Source organism: Podarcis melisellensis (genome assembly GCF_964234715.1).
Source record: "Podarcis melisellensis genome assembly, chromosome: 14".
NCBI classification, from domain to species: Eukaryota; Metazoa; Chordata; class Lepidosauria; order Squamata; family Lacertidae; genus Podarcis; species Podarcis melisellensis.
Genome location: NC_138546.1, coordinates 37,546,360 through 37,571,730, shown reverse-complemented (window position 1 = coordinate 37,571,730; position 25,371 = coordinate 37,546,360). Strand labels below are relative to the sequence as shown.

Here is a 25,371-nt window from a genome sequence, read left to right as displayed (position 1 = left end):
AATGTGTTAAGGTTGTGTTTTGTATTGTTTATATATTGTATTGTATTGTTTTTTTCTCTCTTTTGTTTTTTTCTCTTGTCTTTTTTTCCTCTTCTTTTCCTTTTTTGTAAGCTTTAAAAGTAATATTTTTTTTTAAAGAAATTGGATGGCTCTCTCTCTCTCAAAGCCTACCCATCTTTCGCCAAAGGAAACAAACTTAAGAGCGCAGAAGCAGGCTTTATTGTTTGCCGCTGTGTCCTCCACCTGGCTGGTTTTTACAGCACTTCTAAAACAGCTCCTTTCAATGCTAAGGCTCCCCCCTCTGTAAAATCTGCCTAGCACAATAATCATAGGAGGTCACTGCCACCTGTGGCCCAGAGTCAGTATCACAGTCTGCTGCAAATATTCCCTACATGTAATCTATTGGGGCACTCTGGGATCCTGAGAGAGAAGAGGGAGAGATTCGCTCCAGTTTGCACTTAAAGGTGAAATGACTAAACCTGCGCTTTCCACAACAATATGTGAATGGAAACCCAGACATCCTGCCTGGAAACCTGGAGAGTCGCTGCCAGTCAGTGTAGGCAGATCAAGGGTCTGACTCAGTATAAGGCTGCTGTATGATGGATCAGGGGACACGGGTGGTGCTGTGGGTTAAACCACAGAGCCTAGGACTTGCCGATCGAATCCCCGCAACGGGGTGAGCTCCCATTGCTTGGTCCCTGCTCCTGCCAACCTAGCAGTTTGAAAGCACGTCAACGTGCAAGTAGATAAATAGGTACCACTCTGGCGGGAAGGTAAACGGCATTTCCGTGCACTGCTCTGGTTCGCCAGAAGCGGCTTAGTCATGCTGGCCACATGACCCGGAAGCTGTACACCGGCTGCCTCGGCCAATAAAGCAAGATGAGCACCGCAACCCCAGAGTCGGCCACGACTGGGCCTAACGGTCAGGGGTCCCTTTACCCTTTACCTTTTATACTGGATCAGACTACCAGATCACCTAAACCCATCGGAGTTGTAATCCAACAGCATCTCCTGGGCACTGGATTGGCTACCACTGATTTACAATAGGGAGTCAAACGAAAGACTTCATCCATTCCCATTTATCTCTCCCACCCCACTTTTCCCCCCTCAAGGCATCTTAGGGAAGAATGTGTGGCTACCTTTCCTTGTCTCCCCACAACAACCCTGCGAGGCAGGTTAGGTTTGAAAGATAGAAACTGATCCAAGGTAAGCTTTGTGGCTGAGCAGACATTTGAACCCGGATCTCCCTGATAAAAGTCGAGCTCTCCAGTCACTATCCAGTCTCTGCCCCACGGAGAGCCTCAAGGTCCATAAATGGCAACACCCTAGTGGTCCCGGGCCCTAAGAAAGTTAGATTGGCTTCAACCAGAGCCAGGGCCTTTTCAACACTGGCTCCAGTCTGGTGGAAGGCTCTGCCTCATGCGACCAGGGCCCTGCAGGATCTTACTTCTTTCCGCAGGGCCTGTAAGACAGAGTTGTTCCACCTGGCCTTTGGCTTGGAGCCAATTTGATTCCCTCCCCCTCTTTCTTTTTCCTTTTTCCTTTCTCCTCCTGTGATGAGGCTGCATTTTAATATTTTAATGTTTCAATATTTTAATTGTTGTATTTTAATCTTGTTTTTAAGTTGTATTCATTCAACTTGTTTTTATTATTGCTTGTTAGCCGCCCTGAGCCCAGCCTTGGCTGGGGAGGGCGGGGTATAAATAAAAATTATTATTATTATTATTATTATTCCACACTAGGTATGGTTACTGCTTCACTGCAAAGCAGTAAGCCAGCTGTAGCCCCTTGAGCACTACAGTGCGGTGCAGTGGTTAGAGCACTGGACCAGGACCTGAGAGTTCAGGATTCAAATCCCCACTTGGCCCTGGCACTTACCAGGTGGTCTTGGGACACTCACAATCTCTTGGCCTAGACTACCTTGCAGGATTGCTGCTAGGACAACAGAGAGGAGGAGGCAGAAGAAGAGCATAATGTACATCACCTTGAGGAAAGGTGGGAGATAATTGCAATAAATAAATATAAATAAGGTGGGAGGCAAGGGCAATGTTGCTTGCAACATTCCTGTTATTTGTGTGTGTGCTTGTTTCATTTATAAATCACTTCCTATGAAAAACATCAGGATGAAATGAACAATAAAAACATCAGCATTTTTTTAAAATCACACACAAACACAAATTCAAATCCAATTGCTTCCTAACCATTCATATTACACCATAATATCTTAGTCTAAGATTCTCTGTTCTTTTTATTTATTTTATTTATTTTTCACTTCTTCTTCTTTTGCTAGCGCAGCTTACCCCTTCTGGAAGCACTTTTTAAAAGCAGATTGACTTTATCCAGCAGGTTTGTATGTTTTGCCCTTGTTTTCATCTAAGATTCAGTAAAAGTGTAATTCAATTGAGTTTGCTTGCATGCTTCCATATATTATGGGGACCCCGACCCCCAGAATACATCTCAGTGTTCGTTTTATGGGTGAGATGGGTCCTCTTCCCAATAAATAAATAAATAAAATTTGGCAAAGGACGATTATCGAAACCTGTTTTTGTGAACCTTTGTGAACCAGAGGTTCTGTGGACCATTTCCATATTTAACATCTGTGAGCCATCACACTTTTCCTGTTGTCTCACCAACCGGCGGACCTAACATGTGATGATTCCCAGATGTACAAGCCAGGCAGTTCCCAAAAGGCCTATTGAGTTTCACTGAAAGCAAAACAGCATCCTTGCCATGAAACATTTGTTAATGCAAGAGACACAGATATTCACTAGTGCTGGGAATGATGCACAAATATTTTTAAAGTATGAGGTGGTGACGCGATCCAATTTATCTTTGGAAGGAAGATGAGCTTTGTGTGGACGTGCGCCGGACTGAGATTGCAATTGAGCGTCCCAACCAATAAACGGTCTCTTGCCGTCTGCAGACAAGGAGGCCAAATCCAGGAAACAGAGGGAAATTATAAGAGGAAGAAGTGTGAGGGGAAGAGAGGCTTTGTGCTGCTCATCAGGCAATGGCTTTTTCCACCTGCTTGTCCCATCTTCTAGCCCTAGAAGCCTCTTCTACACCATGGGTAGGCAAACTAAGGCCCAGGGGCTTGATCCGGCCCAGTCGCCTTCCCAATGCAACTTGTGGACGGTCCGGGAATCAGCGTGTTTTTACATGAGTAGAATGTATCCGTTTATTTAAAATGCATCTCTAGGTTATTTGTGGGGCCTGCCTGGTGTTTTTACATAAGTAGAATGTGTGCTTTTATTTACAATGCATCTTTGGGTTATTTGTGGGGCATAGGAATTTGTTCATCCCCCCCCCCCCAAAAAAATATAGTCTGGCCCCCCACAAGATCTGAGGGACAGTGGACCGGCCCCCTTGCTGAAAATGTTTGCTGACCCCTGTTCTAGACCATTTAAGAAGTGACCTATCTCAGGAACCTACGGGTGGGTAGCCCTTTCAATTTCCCACAATGGCCCCCACAGAGTCTTGCTCCAAAGGATTGTGGGAAATAAAAATGGAAGAGGGCAAAATAGAAACCAGCAGAGCCCAACTGAGCTTAGCGTGCCGAGGGCCTCCTCAAAGATGGAACCTATCTTGGCATGCAGTTGTCTTTGGAAAAAGAAGAAAGGTAGGATTCCCTCTGGACTCCAGCGCTGGATTTAGGGCAGTGTGCAGTAGCACAGGTAGCCCGGTGTGGGGTGAGGGACTGTTCATACCGGGCAAGGGGGGCAGCAGAGGGGTCTGTACTGCTGCCCAGTGGCTGCTGCGTGTCAGGGGTTGGGATTATGGGCAGCAGGGGAGCTTTAGGGTGGCATGGTGGTTGCTGGGTGTTTGGGGGGCTGCAGGGGGGCGGAGCCACTTCCTGTCCCTGCAATCGGTGGCTGCCTTAAAAGCAACTCTGATTTTCCCCAAAAGCTCAACAAGTTTGGTCCCCCTCAGACACCAGTGTGGGCAGTTTCCCCGTACAGGACACTGGGCTCACACAAGGCACCTGTTAGAATTCCTGCTCCGTGATTACAGTCATGGGATTGTTGTCTTTCACATGACAGTGTATGTTTCGACTCCACAAAGTGGGAAGTGACGGAGACAGGATGTTTGTGTTGCTGTGTTGCGTGAAATGGGACTATTGTCCTTTGTTCATTCTCCTTGCTGTCTGAGGCTAGAGAGAGGAGGAGCCATGTTGCAGCGCTCCAGGTGTGTTTATATGTAAATAAAGTGGATTAGCCAAAATGCTGAGTTGCTGAGTTCTGTTACACAAGCTGTGAAGACTCTGCAGATCCCTAAGTGTGCCGGTGTCTGTTGCCATCGGTCGCTGTGATGTTTGGGCTGAAGAAAGCTAATGAAGCTCCTGAACGATTGACCAGGAGGGAGAGAACATGCCAGTTAGGCATGTGTCTCTGCCAGGGTCCTACTTGAGTGTAGGATGATATCCTGACAGCACCATATTACCACTACTACTACTACTAATAATAATAATAATAATTTATTATTTATACCCTGCTCATCTGGCTGGGTTTACCCAGCCACTCTGGGCAGCTCCCAACAGAATATTAAAACCATGATAAAACATCAAACATTAAAAACTTCCCTAAACTGGGCTGCCTTCAGATGTCTTCTAAAAGTCAGGTACAGTGGTACCTCGGGTTACATACACTTCAGATTACAGACTCCGCTAACCCAGAAATAGTGCTTCAGGTTAAGAACTTTGCTTGAGGTTGAGAACAGAAATTGTGCTCCGGCGGCACGGCTGCAGCGGGAGGCCCCATTAGCTAAAGTGGTGCTTCAGGTTAAGAACAGTTTCAGGTTAAGAACAGACCTCCAGAACGAATTAAGTACTTAACCCAAGGTACCACTGTAGTTGTGTATTTCCTTGACATCTGGTGGGAGGGCATTCCACAGGGCGGGTGCCACTACCGAGAAGGCCCTCTGTCTTGTTTCCTGTAACCTCACTTCTCACAGTAATGGAACCGCCAGAAGGCCCTCGGAGCTGGACCTCAGTGTCCAGGCTGAACACCATATAGATTCTCAGGATTTTTGCACTGGGTCCCTGCTCCTGCCAACCTAGCAGTTCGAAAGCACGTCAAAATGCAAGTAGATAAATAGGTACCGCTCCAGTGGGAAGGTAAACAGCATTTCCGTGCGCTGCTCTGGTTCACCAGAAGCGGCTTAGTCATGCTGGCCATATTACCCAGAAGCTGTACACTGGCTCCCTTGGCCAATAAAGCGAGATGAGCACTGCAACCCCAGAGTCAGCCATGACAGGACCTAATGGTCAAGGGTCCCTTTACCTTTAATACTGATTCTTAGCCACCTCCTGTATTTTGAGAGGCTGGCTGTACTTTTAAAAAGAAATCTACACACCAAGAGGGAAATAAGTGAAGGCTTCTGTGCCATTATATGCAAGGCCCTTGCAATTTTACTAAGCAGTAAGCCCCACTGTGCAGTGGGATTACTCCTGGGAAACATGTGTAGCATTGCAACTTTAATGTTCCTGGAGGAGAGGGAATTTTGACAGGGGCAGCTTGTTCTGCAGGGAAAAATAAAAGTTGCACCTGCTAAAGTTCCCTCCACCCAGCTCTTAAAAGGTGCATGAAATCTGCCTTCTGTTACACATTGTCCCCTTGCTAAAATCTGCTGGGAAAATAAAGGAAGAGAGTGCAAAATAATGGAGCACTGTAATGGCTACAAACCAAAACTGCTCCAGGGATGCTCAGGGATTCTCAGAAGCTTCTCAGACACTCTACAGGGAGCTCAAGGGATGTGGGTGTGTGGAACTCCTACTCTGCATGCAGGAGGACCTCAATTCTTTATTTTATTAACATATAAAACACATACATATACATTTACACAATACACATACACAACACACTACCTTATTTTCATAACATAAAACATACCTACCTATACTATACATACCTACACACCTACCCCACATGGACACCCACCAAGTGACGACCTCCAGCTGTTCTTGTTACGCTACTTTATTTTTCCAACTAGCTTAAACACAATTCATTATTTCTTTAATCTTTTCTTCTATCTTAACTTTTCTCTCCTTACACTCTAAATCATTTTCCGGATTCACTCAGTATCTGTCAGAAATTCTACTTTTTCCACATAAATTTTGATGTATTCCTTAAAGATAGCCCAGTCCTTATTCACTTTTTGTACCATATCTCCTCTTATCCTCCCTGTTAGTTTGGCAATATGGAAGTATTCCATCATTTTAGATAACCAGTCTGTTTTAGTTGGGACGCTGCTGCTTTTCCAATTTTTAGCAATCAATAACCTTGCCACCGTAGTTGCATACATAAATATTGGTCTGACCATTTTTTTTATTTCCTCTGACATGATACCTAGGAGAAAGGATTCAAATGAAAATCTAAACATCTTTTTCCGTTTGTTATAGTTACTTCCCGAGAATCCCACTATCTCTTTGCACTCCCACCACATATGTAGAAAAGTTCCTGCCCCATTGTTGCATCTCCAACAAACATCACTACAGTTTTTGTACATTTTTGCCAATCTGGCCGGGGTCAGGTACCATCTGTATTGCATTTTCATTACATTCTCTCTTAAATTATAGCATGCCGTAAAAACCCATTGGCTCATCATCGTTGTTGTTTAGTCGTGTCCGACTCTTCGTGACCCCATGGACCAGAGCACGCCAGGCACTCCTGTCTTCCACTGCCTCCCACAGTTTGGTCAGACTCATGTTTGTAGCTTCGAGAACTCTATCTAACCATCTCGTCCTCCGTCGTCCCCTTCTCCTTGTGCCTTCCATCTTTCCCAACATCAGGGTCTTTTCCAGGGAGTCTTCTCTTCTCATGAGGTGGCCAAAGTACTGGAGCCTCAGCTTCACGATCTGTCCTTCCAGTGAGCACTCAGGGCAGATTTCCTTCAGAATGGATAGGTTTGATCTTCTTGCAGTCCATGGGACTCTCAAGAGTCTCCAGCACCATAATTCAAAAGCATCAATTCTTCAACAGTCAGCCTTCTTTATGGTCCAGCTCTCACTTCCATACATCACTACTGGGAAAACCATCATAAACCATCATAAAGCTCATCATAATATTTCCTCCTAAATCCTGGGCCCACTTTACCATCATTGTCTTCACTTGCTCCTCCTTTACCTCCCATTCTAGGAGAAAAAGGAACTCAGTTCAATCTCCGGCATCTTCAGGCTGAGCTGGGAAACATCCCTGTCTGAAACCCTGGAGAGATGTTCCTAGTCAGTACATGCAAACAATGTGGCCAGATTCTGTATAAGGCCGTTTCCTATGTCTCCTGATGATCAGCAACAATGGTGGACGACCTCACTAGGAAAACAACTTCCCCATAGTCACTTGCCCTGTAGTGCTGAACTTCAGGAGTTTGGATGTGTTTGTCGTGCCCCACAAACTGTTCCTTTGTCAAGGGACTAGGGGTCTCCTAACTAGTAGTGTAGCGTGGGAGTGCAGGGGTTGCTGGCCGCACCGGGCGCAACATCTGGGGGTTAGGGTGCGCAAATCCATGGGTTAGGGGGCACAAATTACTTGCCTTGCCCCGGGTGCTGACAACCCACGCTACGCCACTGCTCCTAACAACTCCCAGCACCCATAACCAACTAGTTCCCAGGATTTGCAAGGTGGGGGGAAGCGTTGACTGTTTCAAGTGGTATGATAGTGCTTTAAAGGGATAGTGCAGATGTTGCCTGGCTGTGCCTCCACTAGAGCTCCATGGGAAGGATAGCTCAGGCAGTAGAGCATGAGACTCTTAATCTCAGGGTTGTGGGTTTGAGCCCCACATTGCACGAAAGATTCCTGCATTGCAAGAGGTTAGACTAGATGACACTCGTAGTCCCTTCCGACTCTGCAAGTCTATGATTCTGTGCTATGTGAGGGTTCCTGGGTGAACATCTAACGCTTCAGGTTTTCAGGGGTGGTTTATTATTATTATTATTATTAATTGGACTTACTAGTCATGAGGTTTTCGAAAGCTGAACAAATGGAGGAGGTGCAAAAGTTGTCATGGCTTGGGCAGATGGGTTGCTGTGGAAAGTGTTCCCTGAAGGTAGAGAGTGGTTTCGGAGGTGCAATAATCATAGGGGCAATATTTGAGCTAATCAGCAGATTTGCAAGCTTTGCAGTTCAGTCACTAGATGGGGCCAGAGCGCCACTGTCCTCACTTATCAAAACAGCTTGACATTTGCAGCCTTGCTGATTACTGGCCAGCTATACTGCATGGCCTGTTGTTTTTGTCCATGGCGTTTTCTTGGCAGGGATACTGGAGTGGCTTGCCGGTTCCCTGATGCTGGGAAAGATGGAGGGCACAAGGAGAAGGGGACGACAGAGGACCAGATGGCTGGACAGTATTCTCGAAGCTACCAGCATAAATTTGACCAAACTGCGGGAGGCAGTGGAAGACGGCAGTGCCTAGCGTGCTCTGGCCCATGGGGTCATGAAGAGTCGGACACGACTAAACGTCTAAACAACAACAACAATACTGAATGGCAGGTTACTTGGGTGGACAGATGAAAAGAGGACCAGGTTCCTGTACCTATAGCAGATGGAGAGAAGAGGGAATCAGAACTCTTAAGAAAATTCTCTTTTGCATCATCGAAAGGTCACTAGGAGTCTTAATCCTGCTGCTTAGTAATCATTTAGGATTGGATTGTAAAAGCACAGACTCTTATTTAGAAGTATGCGCAATTAAATTACATAAGTGGGACTTCCTTCAGGGTACACATGCATAGAACATTAATGCTGCTGTCCTCCCCCCCCCCCCCCCGCCCCGAGGATATGTTGGCAACTAAGGGTGTCTTCACATTATCTTAATATCACATTATCATGGTATTATAATTGTTATTAATTAAATGTGTGCACCGCCATATAACCATAGATCTCAGGGCCATAGGAGCCAACTGCTGGGAGCGGAGGGGGTCTTCTGCTTCCCCCAATAAAATATTTGAGGGGGACCAAGCTCCCTCAAAGCTGTTTTTCGTCTTGTGAAGCACGGTCTGTCGCAACTGCGCCTCTTCAAGTGGCTTTGGGAAAAAAGCGAACAAACTCATAGCAAGCCCATAGGGAAATTCGTCTTGCGAAGCGACACAAAAACCGAAAAACCCTTTCGTCTTGCGCATTTTTCGTTTTGCGAGGCATTCATCTTGCGGGGCACCACTGTATGTCAGACATTATATAATTTCTTACATATAACTGATTTTCATTGCTTCTCATTTTGTCTCTGTTTGTTGTTGCTCATGGCTTTTCCTGTGTCATAGTCTCTTAATACTGCCGTGTGCTTTTTAAAAATACATATATGAGCTGCTTTAGACAATGAATTAGAACGATGAGATAGAAATCCATTAGCAAAACTAAGTAAGCGAAGTGAGTAACTACAAGGAACCACCCACGGCCGCTCCCGGCAGAAGATCGCATGTGGTCTTTGCAGGATAAAGGCCATCCAAAGCGGGTGCAGAAGCCCAGTTCTTGCGCCGCTCTGAACACGCGATAAACGGCGGCTAAGAAACCCTCACACCGCCCTAGCGCGAGCTGCAAACAGTCAGGCGCAGCTGCTGGGAACACGTGCCAGCAAACCCGGGCTCCCTGCTGCGTTACGTGTGAAACGGCCCTGAGCTTACTTTGCAGTTGTTGCCGATTTGCAAATTTTAGGAATAAAAATAAAAACCCAGCTGCCTTCTTGACCTCGAATAGCCTTCTTTCTTAAGCTCCTAGAAAGCATCGGGAGGCCCCCTCCGCCGCCCGAGCAGCAAAGGCGCCCTCCGCCTCGCCCTCTCGCGCACCCGCGTCTCTCGCTTCCGACGTGGCGCCTCCCGCACGCGGAGCTCCATCTTCCCTCGCCGTCTCTAAGCGATAACGGAGCGTGGGCGTCCCCGCCAAGTTCTCTCGGGTTTTTTTTTTGCTTAGGTTCCAGAGAACCGACCAATAGCCGGGCGAGCTGCCTTCCGTCTCATTTGCATAGTCGCCGCCGCTGGCCAATGGGCGGGCTTGCAGCGTGTTTGGAATGCTCTGGTCCTCCCCTGCGCGCTCTCCCGGGTGGCGACGGAGCGGGCGGCTGCCTTGGCGGAGCAGCCCGAGGAGGGAAGCTCTTGCCAGCTGCTCGGCCGGGGCATCGGCCCTGGAAACGCCTCTGCTTTCCCTTGGCTGCAGACTCCTCCGCGTGCAGCTCTTGCTGCGCCCGGAGCGGAGGGATCATGTCGGTGGCGGGCCTGAAGAAGCAGTTCCACAAAGCCAGCCAGGTAAGTGTAGCTTTAGGCGCCGAGGAAGATGGTTTGTTTGCTAGAAACCTTGCAACCCTCCGTGCCAGGCTCGGAGGAATTGCATAGCACTTTTTATCACCTGCTCTTTTATGTCGGGTCTTATCTATAGCCCCGTATTGCCTACACGGACTGGCAGCAGCCAATCCGACCTGGAGATGCTGGCTGTGGTTGAACCCGGGACCTTTGATCTGCAGAGTAGGTGCTCTGCGTTTCCCCAGTGAATTGCTCCACCTGAGGATCTCGGGGGATGTGCTGCCCGTTGGATTTCCCTATCAGATTTTCCGGGGTGCATTGGACCTGGGCTCTTCTCCTGGGCCATTTTGCACATTATGTGGAAGTGAATTTGTGTTTGCTCAGAAAAGAGTTGTACCAGTCACCGGTCCCCCCTGTAGCCAGATGCGCATTTTGCAAATGCCAAGCTTGTGATGTTTGTAACATATTTAGGGAACACATCGTTGTATGCAGAGAGAGAGAGAAAAAATGTGGGGAGAGGTGAAGAAAGGAAGTCCAGATATCGCTTTGGGCAATCCTTTTCCTGCTCTCCCAGGCATAGCAACTCCTTTGCCATATCCAGTTTACCTCTTGGGTAACCCCTCTCAGGGAATTCAACTTTCCCCCTCCTCTGGATTACTCTGGATTAAGCTCTGTTATTGTATGATGGAACTCGCTCTTAAGTAAGCAACCTATATCTGTTTAATTCTTCCACCTTCCGTGCCATAATAGCATTGGAGGGGTGGTTATTATTTCTGATTCTGTATTTCCAGGCCTCACTTGCTCTTGTGCTAAGTGCTGTATTTGTATGCCATTAAGGCCATGTTTCTGTGTTGTCCACCCCTCGCTCCATAGTCCTGCTTAGTCTAACACATGGGAATTAAACAGACCGTCTTGGATGATTGGGTTGGGTGCCCATTATATGCTAATGATGTTGGTTGGTAGATCTCCAGATCAACATGTTGGTTGGTTTGTAGGAGGTTCTGTGATGTGTGTTTTCCAGTGCTTCTTGCTTTGGAGGGGATATTGTGTTTTCGGTTTAGATTTGCTGCGGATTTGTATTTTCCTGAAAGAGAAGTCCTGTTTGCCTCTCTCAGCCTCCCTCAATCCTAGATGTCAGAGATGGGCAGCCTTGAGCTGTCCTGGCCTCTCTATGTGGCCCTCAGAACCCTCACATGACTCACCAGCCCTGTCTCACATGCTCCTTGAGCATTTATGGATGACTGGAACAAATGTGGCCTTTCAGTCCTGGTGTTTTTGGCTTGTTTAAGGGTGCAAGAGGTGGACTAAAAAAGGTTCCCTACCCTTGTCGTACGTTAGTGAATGGACTTCATAATCCTCTACAGACTTTTATATGCCCGTTACCTTTTCCCCCCATCTGCTAGGATGCTGTTCTCCTCTTCTTTAGACATTTGGTTGTATCTCTTCCTCTCCATTTACCCCCTAACTCTTCACAAATAAGTCGCCCCTTCTTTCCTCCAAGGCTGGTTTCCTTTTCTTCCATTGCCAAAGAGAAAGGTATCTTCGTATTACCGTATTTTTCGCTCTATAGGACGCACCGGACCATAGGACACACCTTGTTTTAGAGGGGGAGAACAAGAAAAAAAAAATCTCCCCCTCCCTGCTTAGCGGCCCTTCAGCGAAGCGGCAGAAGAAACGGAGCCCCTTCCATTTCTCCTCCCGCTTGGCTGAAGGGGCGATGCGCAGCTCTCCCTCTCTGCTGAAGCCAGGAGAGTCTTGCTCTCTCGGCTTCAGTGAAAGGAACCTGAAGCCTTCGGAGTGCAGCGGGAACTCGTGCTGCTCTCCAAAGGCTTCGTGTTGCTTTTGCTGAAGCCTGGAGAGCGAGAGGGGTCGGTGTGCACCCACCCCTCTTGCTCCCCAGGCTTCAGCAAAAGCAACATGAAGCCTCCGGAGCACGGAGGGAGCTCTCCCTCTGCGCTTCGGAGGCTTCACGTTGCTATCGCTGAAGCCAAGGAGCCTGCCTTCGCTCCATAGGATGCACACACATTTCCCCTTAAATTCTGGAGTGCGTCCTATAGAGTGAAAAATACGGTAATTCTTTGCAGCATGCTTAGGTGGTGGTTTGTTGTGCTGCGAAGCTTTAAAGTGATTTGAAATGATCCAGTCCATCTTGGTGTTGGAAACTGCCTTATGCCGAGTCAGAGCCCTGGTCTATTTAGCTCAATTATGTCTGCACTGATTGGCAGGAGCTCTTCAGGGTCTCATGCAGGTACTCTTTCCTAGTCCTACTTGGAGATGCCAGGAATTGAACCTTCTGCGTGTCAATGTGACCATTTGGCCACAAATGGTCAAAGTGTGAGAGTGCCTTTCAAACTTGAGCTTCTAAAACAGACCTCTAACTTGCCAACAATTTGTTAATTAGATATATATTCCACCTTTCTTCCAAGGATCTCAAGGGCACATACCTGATTCTTCTCCCCAATCCCACCCCAGTTTTCCCAATTCTGTGATAGTTTAGGCCAAGAAATAGTTGACTGGCCCAAAGTCAACTATTTCCAATCCAATCATTTATTGTGTTTGACTAAAAGCCATTACAAATACGATTACATATCCAGCAAGTCAATTAAAGCCTGCTAAAAGAAATCCAGAGATATACATCCACTTACAATAAGTCAAATTAATGAATTGCCTGCACAGTCGATGGCATTGTCTTTTATATAGCTAGTGCAAATACTTTTAGCAGCTTTAGCAAATAGGGCTGTTTTGTTTGTGACAAACGGATCGCAATCAGATAATATATTTTCACGTCAGAGTTCTGACCCTGTAGCGGTGCCAACATCTGTTCTAAAAATCTCTTTCTGGGGTTTTGATAGAGCTGACAATGGAATATATAATGGGGGAGATCTTCTACCTCACCTACCCCACAAATACAGAGTCTTAAATGTCTTGGAACTTTTCTGTATCTTCCACTTAAGACTGATGTAGGCATTGTTTGAAAACGGGGAGCTGTAAATGCAGTTCTCAGGGAGGCAAAGGTAAGTGACTGCAAGAATTGAGCTTTGGTGTGGTTAAAGGTAAAGTGACCCCTAACCATTAGGTTCAGTCGTAACCGACTCTGGGGTTGCGGCGCTCATCTCGCTTTACTGGCCGAGGGAGCCGGCGTACGGCTTCCGGGTCATGTGGCCAGCATGACTAAGCCGCTTCTGGCGAACCAGAGCAGCACACGGAAACGCCTTTTACCTTCCTGCCAGACTGGGACCTATTTATCTACTTGTAGTGGTGTGCTTTTGAACTGCTAGGTTGGCAGGAACAGGGACTGAGCAATGGGAGCTCACCCCGTCGTGGGGATTCGAACCGCTGACCTTCTGATCAGCAAGTCCTAGGCTCTGTGGTTTAACCCACAGCGCCACCCGCGTCCCTTGGTGTGGTTAGATTTCAGCAAATAGTACCAATGGGAGAATTTTGAGATATGGATTAGAGATAAATATTGCCCGTTCTCCTGTTTATAAATCCAAATCCAATCCTTAGGAGGCTTTTAATTAAAGTCAACTAGTTTCATGGCTGAGTGGCAATTTGAACCTTAGCCTTCCCCATCTTAGTCCACCCATCTGGACTATAGTGTGTGAAAACAAGATGAACTGGCTTGCAACTCTTTGCATGTTGGTATAGTGGCATTCCTTCCCCTTCTGGTTGAGAATGTACTGCAAATAAATGACTAACATAGGCATGTGTGGGCAGAGATGTCTGTAAAATGGTTTCAAATGACTTTGGTGATAAGTATTTTTTTCTGGGCTCAATTAGCAGGCTGCTCAGACTTGTCTAAGCTCCTTTTGTTCCCTTAAACCTTTGTGTTGCGCTGTTTTCTGGTGGGATTTGATCACATATAATTGAAGGGGAAGGCATCCGTCCGGTTGTGCCGATGCAAGTCTACCATGGCATTCCTTCTTTCTCCCAGCGGTCCTCCCTCCTTTGGTCACTGCTGTGGATACACAACCTGACTGATCCAGGCACGGCGGTCATCTGCAAGGGATTTCCACATGGGGGGTGGGATTGATGTTGCCAGCCTTTGTGTCATGTTTGCAGACATCTTCGTAATGCTGAGCTTGTCTGCCAATGGACCTGGTGCCGGAAACCAGATCCCCATACAGCATGTCCTTGGGGATCCTGTCATCTTCCATTCTGTGGGCATGATCAAGCCACCGTAGACGTTATTGAGGCAGAAGTGTAAATATGCTGGGAATCTGAGCTTGGAGAGCACATATTGGACTCACACTGTCCATGGAGGCGCAGATCAATTCTGTGTCCAGGGCAGCTGTTTATCAGCTCCATCTGGTACGCAGGCTGAGACCCTACCTGCCCACAGACTGTCTCGCCAGAGTGGTGCATGCTCTGGTTGGACTACTGCAATGCGCTCTACGTGGGGCTACCTTTGAAGGTGACCCGGAAACTACAACTAATCCAGAATGCGGCAGCTAGACTGGTGACAGCCACCGAGACCACATAACACCGGTCTTGAAAGACCTACATTGGCTCCCAGTATGTTTCTGAGCACAATTCAAAGTGCTGGCGCTGACCTTTAAAGCCCTAAATGGCCTCGGTCCAGGATACCTGAAGGAACGTCTCCACCTCCATCATTCTGCCTGGACATTAAGGTCCAGCACCGAGGGCCTTCTGGCGATTCCCTCATTGCGAGAAGCAAAGCTACAGGGAACTAGGCATAGGACCTTCTCGGTAGTGGCGCCCGCCCTGTGGAACGCCCTTCCAGCAGATGTCAAAGAGATAAACAACTACCTGACATTCAGAAGACATCTTAAGGCAGCCCTGTTCAGGGAAGTTTTTAATGTAGGACATATTAGTGTATTTTTGGTATTTGTGGAAGCCGCCCAGAGTGGCTGGGGAAACCCAGCCAGATGGGTGGGGTACAAATAAAATAATAATAATAATAATAATAATAATAATAATAATAATAATAATAATGATATTGGTTTGAGACTTTGAGGTTTGCCAAGTGATGCTCAAAATCTTCCTGATGCAGTGCATATGGAAGGTGTTGAAGTATAACTCCTGGCTGGTATAAGTTGTCCACAACTCACTTCCATAAACCAGCATGTTCAACACTCAAGCCTGGTAGATCTTCATCTTGGTATTCGATGTTATTTTCCCATACCCTTCTGGAGGGGCGAGCCATTGCCGTAGCTGCCTTGCCAATATGCTTGACCAGCTCAGCTTTGATTGAGCTGGTTATGGTGCAGCCCAGGTCAACAGAATCATCTACCCCCTCAAGCGTGTGGTCATCAGTGCTGATGCGTGGAGACTGGGATAGAGGACTCAGCTACACTGAGTCAATTACAGACGTACCCTGGAAGTTGAACATTTGACTTCCAAAACGTTCGGGAACCAAGGCATGGCTTCTGATTGGCTGCAGGAAGTTCCTACAGCCAATCGGAAGCTGCGGAAGTCACATCGGACGTTCGGGTTCCAAAGAGTGTTTGAAAACTGGAACAATCACTTCCGGTTTTCTGGTTTTTGATCGTTCAGGAGCCACTAGAGAGAATTGTCAGCTGCAGCGCTTTTTATTACATGGCAACCAAGTGTTTTGCTTATGTGAAAGATACCTTTGTCCACTTACTCCCCACTCAGAAGCTTAAAACTAATGAGGAGCCACTTTTTTGGGTGCTGGGCAGGGGGGAATTTGACATTTAATTTAATTACATTCAGGGCTTGCCCACACTTCTGCTTGTCTTGCGCATAGAAAGCTTGGGTCCCATGCTTTCTAGTAGACAGGTCTGAGTGGTTTTTCATTTCTCCTACCACTTTCCCCAGGCAAAACTGATTGATTATTGTTCCCATTCAGCAGTAAACAGCAGGTTTTCCCAAGAGAAAGACAAGCCCTAAGGAATTGTGACTGTGATTGAGCCCTAAGGAAAGTTTTAAGCTTGATGGTTACTCAAGCAAGGCACACTACTTAGTTTCAGACAAATGCACTCTTACTAAAACTAGACTTGGGATACACGCTCCCTTCCTAGAATGACTATTACTGTTACTATACCAGCAACACTTCTCCAGCCTCTAGGATTTTTATTTTCCCCTCAGGAAATAAAACCAGGATGCCCTCCCTAGCTAACCCCAATAATCCCTATCAGCACAGGTCTCTTTCTCCCCAGGTCCCTATTTGACTGGCTGACAATCCCCATCTAACAGTGGGGCTACCTTTGAAGGTGACTCGGAAACTGCAATTCATCCAGAATGCGGCAGCTAGACTGGTGGCTGGGAGTGGCCACCGAGACCATATAACACCGGTCCTGAAAGACCTACATTGGCTCCCAGTACATTTCCGAGCACAGTTCAAAGTGTTGGTGCTGACCTTTAAAGCCATAAATGGCCTCAGCCCAGTATACCTGAAGGAGCGTCTCCACCCCCATCGTTCTGCCCGGACACTGAGGTCCAGCGCCGAGGACCTTCTGGCGGTTCCTTCCCTGCGAGAAGTGAGGTTACAGGGAACCAGGCATAGGGCCTTCTTGGTAGTGGCGCCTGCCCTGTGGAACGCCCTCCCAGCAGATGTCAAGGAAATAAACACCCTGGGTGCAGGGGTGGGCGGCATGCTGAATATCACCCCCCTCAGTGAGGGCACCCGGGGCAGACTGCTCCTACACCCCTGACTGCCAGCTTCTGCAGTAAGAATAATAATAATGCACAATGAATGCCCATGGGTATGGCGATGGGTTATTCTCCCTTCAATGCTGTCCCTCCTTAGACATTCAAAAGAACGTGTAAACCCTCAGCTGTATCCAGGAATTGCGGGGGGTGGGGGGCACTTTCCACTGTCAAAGTCTGCATGTGTGCTGGCTACATGCCCTCCACTCCTGACCTTTCAAGTGGTGAGCACAGAGATCTGCAAGGAGAGTCTTAACAGCATTCAGGCAAGCATGGATAGAATCTCCCTGCTGACCCAAGAACTCGATTCATGCAAAGTGGGGTCTCCTGGATCATTGATGACAGGCCCAGCACGTGCACCCCACTTTGTTTGGAGCACCCCATGTTCTTCTTCTGGACAGGGAGCTGCAGTTAGATGCCTTCTCTTTAAACACATATCTCAGTACAGAGATGTGTTTCTCGACCTAGTTCCATCAAGATACACTCCTTGCAGCAAAAATTCCTCCCATGTGCATATCTCCGTTATTGAATTGGGATAAATGAATGGAATTCTTGCTAAAAAAAACAACAGCAGTGAAAACGGCTGCAAAACATTTATGCTGCGGCATGTCTAGAGAGTTGTCAACAGTGCCTGTGAACGTGTCGCCTGTGGAAATATCTGTTTTCCAAAATAGGAATGGCTCAGCCTCTCTTACATGATAGATTTAATTAGTCCTGGTCTGTATGAACTCTGTGAAACAGGGTGTATCTACATAAAAAAAAAAAACCCAAACCATTGCCTTTGCGGTGATTAAATCTGACCTCTTCCCAACAGGGTGTCTATAAAATTAGGGATGTGAAACAATGGGGGTTTGAGCCTCCTGCTGTGCAGGCCCACAGCACTGGGGCAGCATCTTCTGCTAAAACAATTTAAAGATTTTGACCCCCTGCTGGTTTGCAAGCTAGCAGAGCATTGATGCTGCGTAAACATTTGCCATCTGGGAGCTCTAGAGGAGCAGCTGTTGGCGCTGGTGGTAGGTGGATTGCAGAAGGATTCATCTATGTAAAGGTCCTCCGTTGGAAAAATGGGCCCACGATTGCTCCTAACTGTGGTGAACAACTGTTTAACAGAAGAAGATGTTATTTCAGCAGCAGCGAGTTTTCAAGTTCCCCCAGAACTCTGCATCAGACCAAAGGTTACACAAACTAGGAAGTGGATGGGGGATGAGGACAAAATCGAAAATTTTAAAAAATACAAAAATGTAGACTGGATGTTTCACCATTCGGTCAGGTTTTAGTCTCAGCTACAGGATGGATATTGCTACATTCACACTATATATTTAAAGCACCACAAAGGAGCCTTAAAAAGTCATGATTTCCCCCAGAGAATTCTGGGTCATTATATTTACTAGTGTCCGAAGTTTATACCCTGCTTTTTGATGGTTGATCATTCCAATTCTTGAGTTTCTCAGATAAGTACAGTGCTTACACTTTGTTCCCAGTTACATATAGACCACATTCACACTATGATACCACTTTAAACAGTCATGGCTCCCCCCCAAAGAATTCTAGGAACAGTGATTAGTTAAAGAAGGCACCTATATACCTCCAGAGCTACAGTTCCAAGAGTGTTTAATAATGAACTTCTCTTCCCATGGAACTCTGGGAATTGTAGTTCTGTTAGGGGAATTGGGTTCTTCTAACAACTCTCAGCAGGGACGTGGGTGGCGCTGTAGGTTAAGCCACAGAGCCTAGGACTTGCCGATCAGAAGGTCAGCAGTTTGAATCCCCGCAACGGGGTGAGCTTCCGTTGCTCGGTCCCAGCTCCTGTCCACCTAGCAGTTCGAAAGCACATCAAAGTGCAAGTAGATAAATAGGTACCGCTCCGGCGGGAAGGTAAACGGTGTTTCCATGCGCTGCTCTGGTTTGCCAGAAGCGGCTTAGTCATGCTGGCCACATGAGCCGGAAGCTGTACACCGACTCCCTCGGCCGATAAAGCGAGATGAGCGCCACAACCCCAGAGTCGGTCACGACTGGACCTAACGGTCAGGGGTCCCTTTACCTTTACTAACAACTCTCAGCACCTTTATCAAACTACAGCTTCCAGGATTCTTTAAACATTATTCTTTGGGGGAAGCAATGTGTGTTGCTTGTGCTTCAAATATATCGTGTTCACGGTGGTGCTTGTTGATGGCAAACACCAATTTTTGTGCCAATGAATTCTGTAAATTAATGATGTGCTGTGTGGAGGAGTTTACCGAATTTTTTGCTCTATAAGACTCACTTTTTCCCTCCTAAAAAGTAAGGGGAAATGTGTGTGCGTCTTGTGGAGCGAATGCAGGCTGCGAAGCTATCCCAGAAGCCAGAACAGCAAGAGGGATTGCTGCTTTCATTGCACAGCGACCCCTCTTGTTGTTCTGGCTTCTGAGATTCAGAATATTTTTTTTCTTGTTTTCCTGCTCCAAAAACTAGGTGCGTCTTGTGGTCTGGTGCGTCTTATAGAGCGAAAAATACGGTATTTCTTGTCCTATATCTCCTGTCAGCTCCATTAGATGACCCTCAGCTTCTATTACTCTTGAGAGGAGCAAAAGTGCTCTTTCCTTCTTCACCAGCGTCATTTATAAACCTCTGTCATACTGCAAATTAAAGAGATTCGAAGACTGTTTACAAATCAGATTTCTCTGCGGTTGCTTGGAAGCTATTCAGAACATGCCCAGTTTTCCCAAGCAAATGTATGGTGTCGGTTTAAGTTAGGTTGGCAAAATATAAGTGACTTCTGAAAGGGGAGATGAGAATGCACAAAAGGAACATTTGGAAGAACGAAAGGTGAGCTTGCCTCAGGAAGCATATGATTCCTGCTGAGCTTTCTTTTAAAACCCTCAGAACAAAGACTCTGGATTGATCAAAGGCTGCACAAAAGAAGAAGCTAAGAAAAAGTGTCGCACTTGGAATGCTATGCACAATTCTGGTTGAAAGGACATTGAAGAGCTGGAAAGCAACAAATCCGCTCCACTTCCCCAGTGGGGAGGAGTTGCGGTGGACCACGTGGCCACCCACTCCCCACCGGGGGGCGGGGGACTTTGTCTCCCATTGCCTGGGGGATCCCAGCCACGTCAGAGCCCGGCCAGCCAATCCGCTGGCGGGGGGGCGTGGCCGGGGCCGTTTAAACGGAGGAGCGAGTCAGAGGACTTCCTCTTTGGCTCGCTTCCTCAATCACCCTCCCTCCCTATTTTGCAGGTTAGGCAATGGCCTTGCTATGGACTTCGGTTGGTCGCCTTGGTTGTCCGAGGGGCCTGGTAGGAATTTTTTCCACTTGGCAAATTGGCACTGGCCACTTGGTTTTCGCCTACCTTGTAGCAACCGTCACAACTTTGTTAGGGTTGCGGTTAGGCATTGTTTGACCTTGTGGGGGGGGGAGGTGTGGCCATCACCTGGCCCTCCATGCTTAAGGGTATTTCGTTAAAGGAATCCGGGGGTGTTGATCTAGTCTGAAGCCCGGCTGGGGGCTAGGGCCTTGACACACCCCTGATGGGAACACCAGGGGGAGCTCGAGTTGGTACGCATCAACAGGGCTCCTCCTACCGGTGGTTTACCTTTACCGGACTTCCTGCACATTTTAGAGTCATAGAATTGCAGAGCTGGAAGGGACCCTGAGAATCATCTCGTCCAACTTCTGAAATATGCAGCTGTCCTATATGGGGATCGAACCTGCAACCTTAGCGTTATCAGCACCAGGCTCCAACCAATTGAGCTATCCAGCAGGACCATTCAACACTTAAATTTCACCCGTGGCTTAAATGGCTTCTCCCTTTCATCTTGCTGCAACTGATTTTCCTTTCTGGCTAGTCATATTTTTAGATCGACAACCACCGTATTTTTCGCTCTATAAGACGCACCAGAACCACAAGACACACCTAGTTTTGGAGGAGGAAAACAAGAAAAAAAAATATTCTGGATCTCAGAAGCCAGAACAGCAAGAGGGATCGCTGCGCAGTGAAAGCAGCAATCCCTCTTGCTGTTCTGGCTTCTGGGATAGCTGCGCATCCTGCATTCGCTCCATAAGATGCACACACACATTAGGAGGGGAAAAGTGAGTCTTATAGAGCAAAAAATACGGTATGTCTTGGTTTGGTTAAAAGACTAATGGACATAGGCTGGGTTTACAGATGTCTGTTTCTATACCCTTTTTATTTATGGATCTGTCAAGCTGCAAGTTAAGGGTAGAGCTTGTTTTTTAAACTCCACTTCCAATTACCTGTCAAAGTTCCTTAATCAACATGAATTTTTGGGCCAGAGAATGCCCTATGGACTAACTGGACCTTTCATGAATAACGCAACACAGTTGCAGAGATGTTAGGGAGCCAATGATCTTGCAAGTTCCCAAGAATTTTAAGAATCGCCATCTTGCTTGCACCTGGCTCTTTCCAATGCTGTCCAGCATTCTTTGATTCCATAAACTCGTGAAGAATTAGATGTACGATCTGCCATACATTACATTACTGGATCCAAAAATCTATGTCTTTCAGCAGTTCTGGGTCCCTTAATAAGGTCCACATTGGGGAGAGTCACTCTTTCTGTAAATCATCAACGCGCAGAGAGCATAGCAGGAAAATTGCAGGGAGGGAATTGAATGCGTATACTATTTATTTAAAATATTTCTTAGCCAGCCTTGATCAAAAAGATTCCTAAGTGGTGTACAAAGCTGTGAATAAAACTATTTACCCAACATAGAAATACAACATATAAGCATAGGCAAAAATAAGAGGCAAAGTAAACATGTGAAATTAAAGAGCAGGGTAAGGCAAAGTACTGATTTAAATGTCATCTGAACTTCCTAGGTAAAGAAGAGGGTTTCAACTTGGCACTGAAAATATTGTAATATCAGCATGCCATATTAAGAGCACAAGTCTCCAAAAGAGCATTTTTGGAGAATGGTTTGTTCTGCAATACTGCCTCTAACTCTGGTTGCCTCCAGACGGTCAGTATTTTGCAAGATGGATTCAAGGGCATACAGGAAATTTAGGCTTTTGCACAATTAAAGTGGATTAAAGCACTTTAAGGGACGCGGGTGGCGCTGTGGGTTAAACCACAGAGCCTAGGACTTGCTGATCAGAAGGTTGGCGGTTTGAATCCCCGTGACGGGGTGAGCTCCCATTGCCAGGACCCAGCTCCTGCCAACCTAGCAGTTCGAAAGCATGTCAAAGTGCAAGTAGATAAATAGATACCGCTCTGGCGGGAAGGTAAACGGCGTTTCCATGCGCTGCTCTGGCTCACCAGAAGCGGCTTAGTCATGCTGGCCACATGACCCGGAAGCTGTACGCCAGCTCCCTCGGCCAATAAAGCAAGATGAGCGCCGCAACCCCAGAGTCGATCATGACTGGACCTAATGGTTTCTTTACCTTTAAAGCACTTTAGCACAGCACATCCATATTCTGACTTAACATCAGGAAGAACTTTCTGATAGTAAAAGCTGATCGACAGTGGAACAGACTCCCTGGGAAGGAGTGGACTGCCCTTCCTTGGAGGTTTTCAAGCAGAGGTTGGATGGCCATTGGTCATGGATGCTTTAGCTGAGATTCCTGCAGTGCAGGGGTTTGGACTAGAATGATCATTGGAATCATATAATTCCATGATTCTAAGCAGGTTGTCTGGAGGAGCCCTTAATCTGTACACAAAACTGTATTCCTAAAGAAATGAATTTGCTGGCTCCAGACACTAATTCTATAACACAGGCTTGCGGGACAGTCGCCTCCATCTTTGCCCCATCTTTTTGTGCCTGCCAAACAGCCGTGTCACGCTTATGATAATATTTTATTTTCTTGTTAATTATGCTGTTTTAAATGTGCATTTTATATTTGACTTCACTTAGCAATGGTGTGGTTTTTTTGAAATGTTTAAGATTTTTTTTGTTAACTTTGTGTTTGATATGTATTCTGTAGTTGACCTTTGCAATGTTTTGTTTTGAAATCTTTAAGATAATATTTTAGTATTCTGTTAGTTATGTTGCTTTGACTATATACTCTATATTTGACTTCCTTCAGAAATGTTTGATTCTGGATTGTTTTATTGATGCTTTAATATGCTGTAAACCGCTTTGACATTTTTCTTAAAAATATAAAGTGGTATAGAAATGAACTAAATAATAAAATAATAATAATAATCTCCATTCAACCAAACTCCAAATGACTCTTCACCAAGCCAATGTCTTATTGTGTTGTATAAGGTTGGACCATCATATAGATTCATATGGTTCCTTTAGTTAAATTAACAGTGGCAACTCTCTGTTCCTCTCTTTAAATTCCCCTGTTCTCATATGTGTTTATCTGCTGTCATTTGGAACTGAAAGTGACCTACATGAGGTTCCTGTCCAGGCACTGAGCAGACCTGGGCCTGCTTAGATTCAGGAAGGTAGTTCTTGTGGGTTTCTACAGACTATGCCAGAGTGTAAATTTCTGGTTTCCTCCATCAATTCTGTTTGCTAGAAATGACTAACCAATGACTTCCTGAAATGTTAGGCATCTCTTCTCCCCACCCCCGTTTTGCGATTTGCCATTTCACATATCACTGAATAGTAAATCATCCAGGCAAGACAGTAGGGATTTGTCAAGGAAGTCTTGAAGATTTCAGAGTACAAAGTACTTTTTTGTTGTGTGAGAAGAATAAGCATCAGCAGTCGAGTTATTCCAAAAGATCCATGTGGCACAGCCTGGCGGAAACTGACTCCTTCCCTGGAAAGTGCAAAATGGTGTTATCGTCACAGAACCTTGCTTGATTCGCTTGTCGACAAAAATGCTCTTTGTCTGCCTGTGCTTTATCTGAAATTTTGCTGCATAACTGTCCCAGAAGCTAACTGCATTTAACACAAGAGAGAACCAGCCACCATACTGGTTTCAGGAGTGTAAGAAAGGCCCTTTTGACACATGGACCTAAATGCATGGAAACCCCTTTTCTGAATATGGCTTGCTCTCGGTCACATGGAATTGAGGCTCTTCTCCTGATGGGGTGTGCTTATTTTGTTGTTTCGAATTATACCATTGAATTATGGGAGTTGTGATCTGGCAACATCTAGATCAGCCTTTCTCAACCTTTGGTCCCCAGATGCAGCTGGACTCTAACTCCCATCATCCCAACTAGCAGGACCAGTGGTCAGGGATGATGGGAGTTGTAGTCCAGTAACACCCGGGGGGTGTCCCAAGGTTTAGAAAGGTTGCTCTAGATACTGCCAGATCACAGCTTTCACAATCCTTTATAATAATAATAATAATAATAATAATAATAATAATAATAATAATAATTTATTATTTATACCCCGCCCATCTGGCTGAGTTTCCCCAGCCACTCTGGGCAGTTCCCAGTCAAATGTTAAAAACAGTACAGCACTAAATATTAAAAACTTCCCTAAACAGGGCTGCCTTCAGATGTCTTTTAAAGATAGGACAGCTGCTTATTTCCTTCACATCTGAAGGGAGGGTGTTCCACAGGGCGGGCGCCACTACTGAGAAGGCCCTCTGCCTGGTTACCTTCAACGATCCTGGCTAGTGGTGATAGGAATTGGAGCCCCACAACATTTGGGGAGGCCCATAAGCTCTGATTTTTATCTAGGCCTGTAGTAAACTTGCTTAATGCTTGCAAGCAAACGATGGGGTTAGTCTACTGAGGCCTCTGGACCCTGTATCAGTGGTGCTGTGGGAAAATATCTCAACAACCGAAAGGCAGCAAGGTCACAGTGACACAAAACAAATCACTTGCTACAACAGAAGGGAGAGCGCCTGGTGCATCAAATAAGATTTCTTGCCAGCTTTTTGCCTTGAAAGCAAGAGAGAAACAACACATCATTCTGCATCTGTCTCCTCCCCCCCCCCTTTATTATCTAATTCCCAGACAAATGCTGGGCATCTTTTTTCTCCCTTGTGATGTTCTGCTAGAGTTCCTTGTGTGGTGGCGTCATTTTCTATTTCCCATTTTCAAGGTAGAGGAATTTCTAAACAAATATAACCCAGGCTCCTTGTTTGGTAGAATGCCACAATGGCAGGTCAATAAACACCCTCTTGCGAGCAGACTTAACAGGAGCAAGGCTCTTTTTATAGCTTGGCAGTGAAGTAGGGAAGCGTCGTAAAAGAGACAAGGCAAAGCAAACCCAAAAAAAGGAGAAGTGTTGGAGGTTGCAAGCATTTGGTTATAATGGGCTGCAGGGCCAGGCTGAGATATTTTGGCACCTGAGGTGAACCACAAAATGGCTCTTTCCTCCTGTCAGGGAACAAGGGCTGAGCAAAGATCTGCATCAGGAACAAGGGTGGGAGGAGACCAGCAGTGGCTCCTATTTGCCAAGAGGCCACTGTGGAGGTGGCATGGGGGCTGCCAAGGAGGCAACAGATCCAGCCTCCAAGCAGCTGATGATGCCACATGCGGCAGCAGGAACAGGCAACGCATTCCTTGGAACATGGGTAGGCAAACTAAGGCCCGGGGGCTGGATCCGGCCCAATTGCCTTCTAAATCTGGTCCGCGGACGGTCTGGGAATTAGCGTGATTTTTACATGAGT

At 46.5% G+C, this 25,371-nt stretch overlaps 1 protein-coding gene across 2 annotated transcripts in view; it reads left to right on the top strand.

Annotated features, from left to right (window-relative positions):
* Nucleotides 1-10,007: 10,007 nt before the first annotated feature.
* SH3GL3 (SH3 domain containing GRB2 like 3, endophilin A3) overlaps nucleotides 10,008-25,371 on the top strand; it is a 42,185-nt gene continuing 26,821 nt past the window's right edge. For both annotated transcript variants that reach the window (XM_081888694.1, XM_081888695.1), the window contains exon 1: nucleotides 10,008-10,225. In XM_081888694.1, coding sequence (XP_081744820.1) covers nucleotides 10,181-10,225 — 45 coding nt within the window. In that variant the 5' untranslated portion in view covers nucleotides 10,008-10,180. The remainder of the gene's footprint in view (nucleotides 10,226-25,371) is intronic.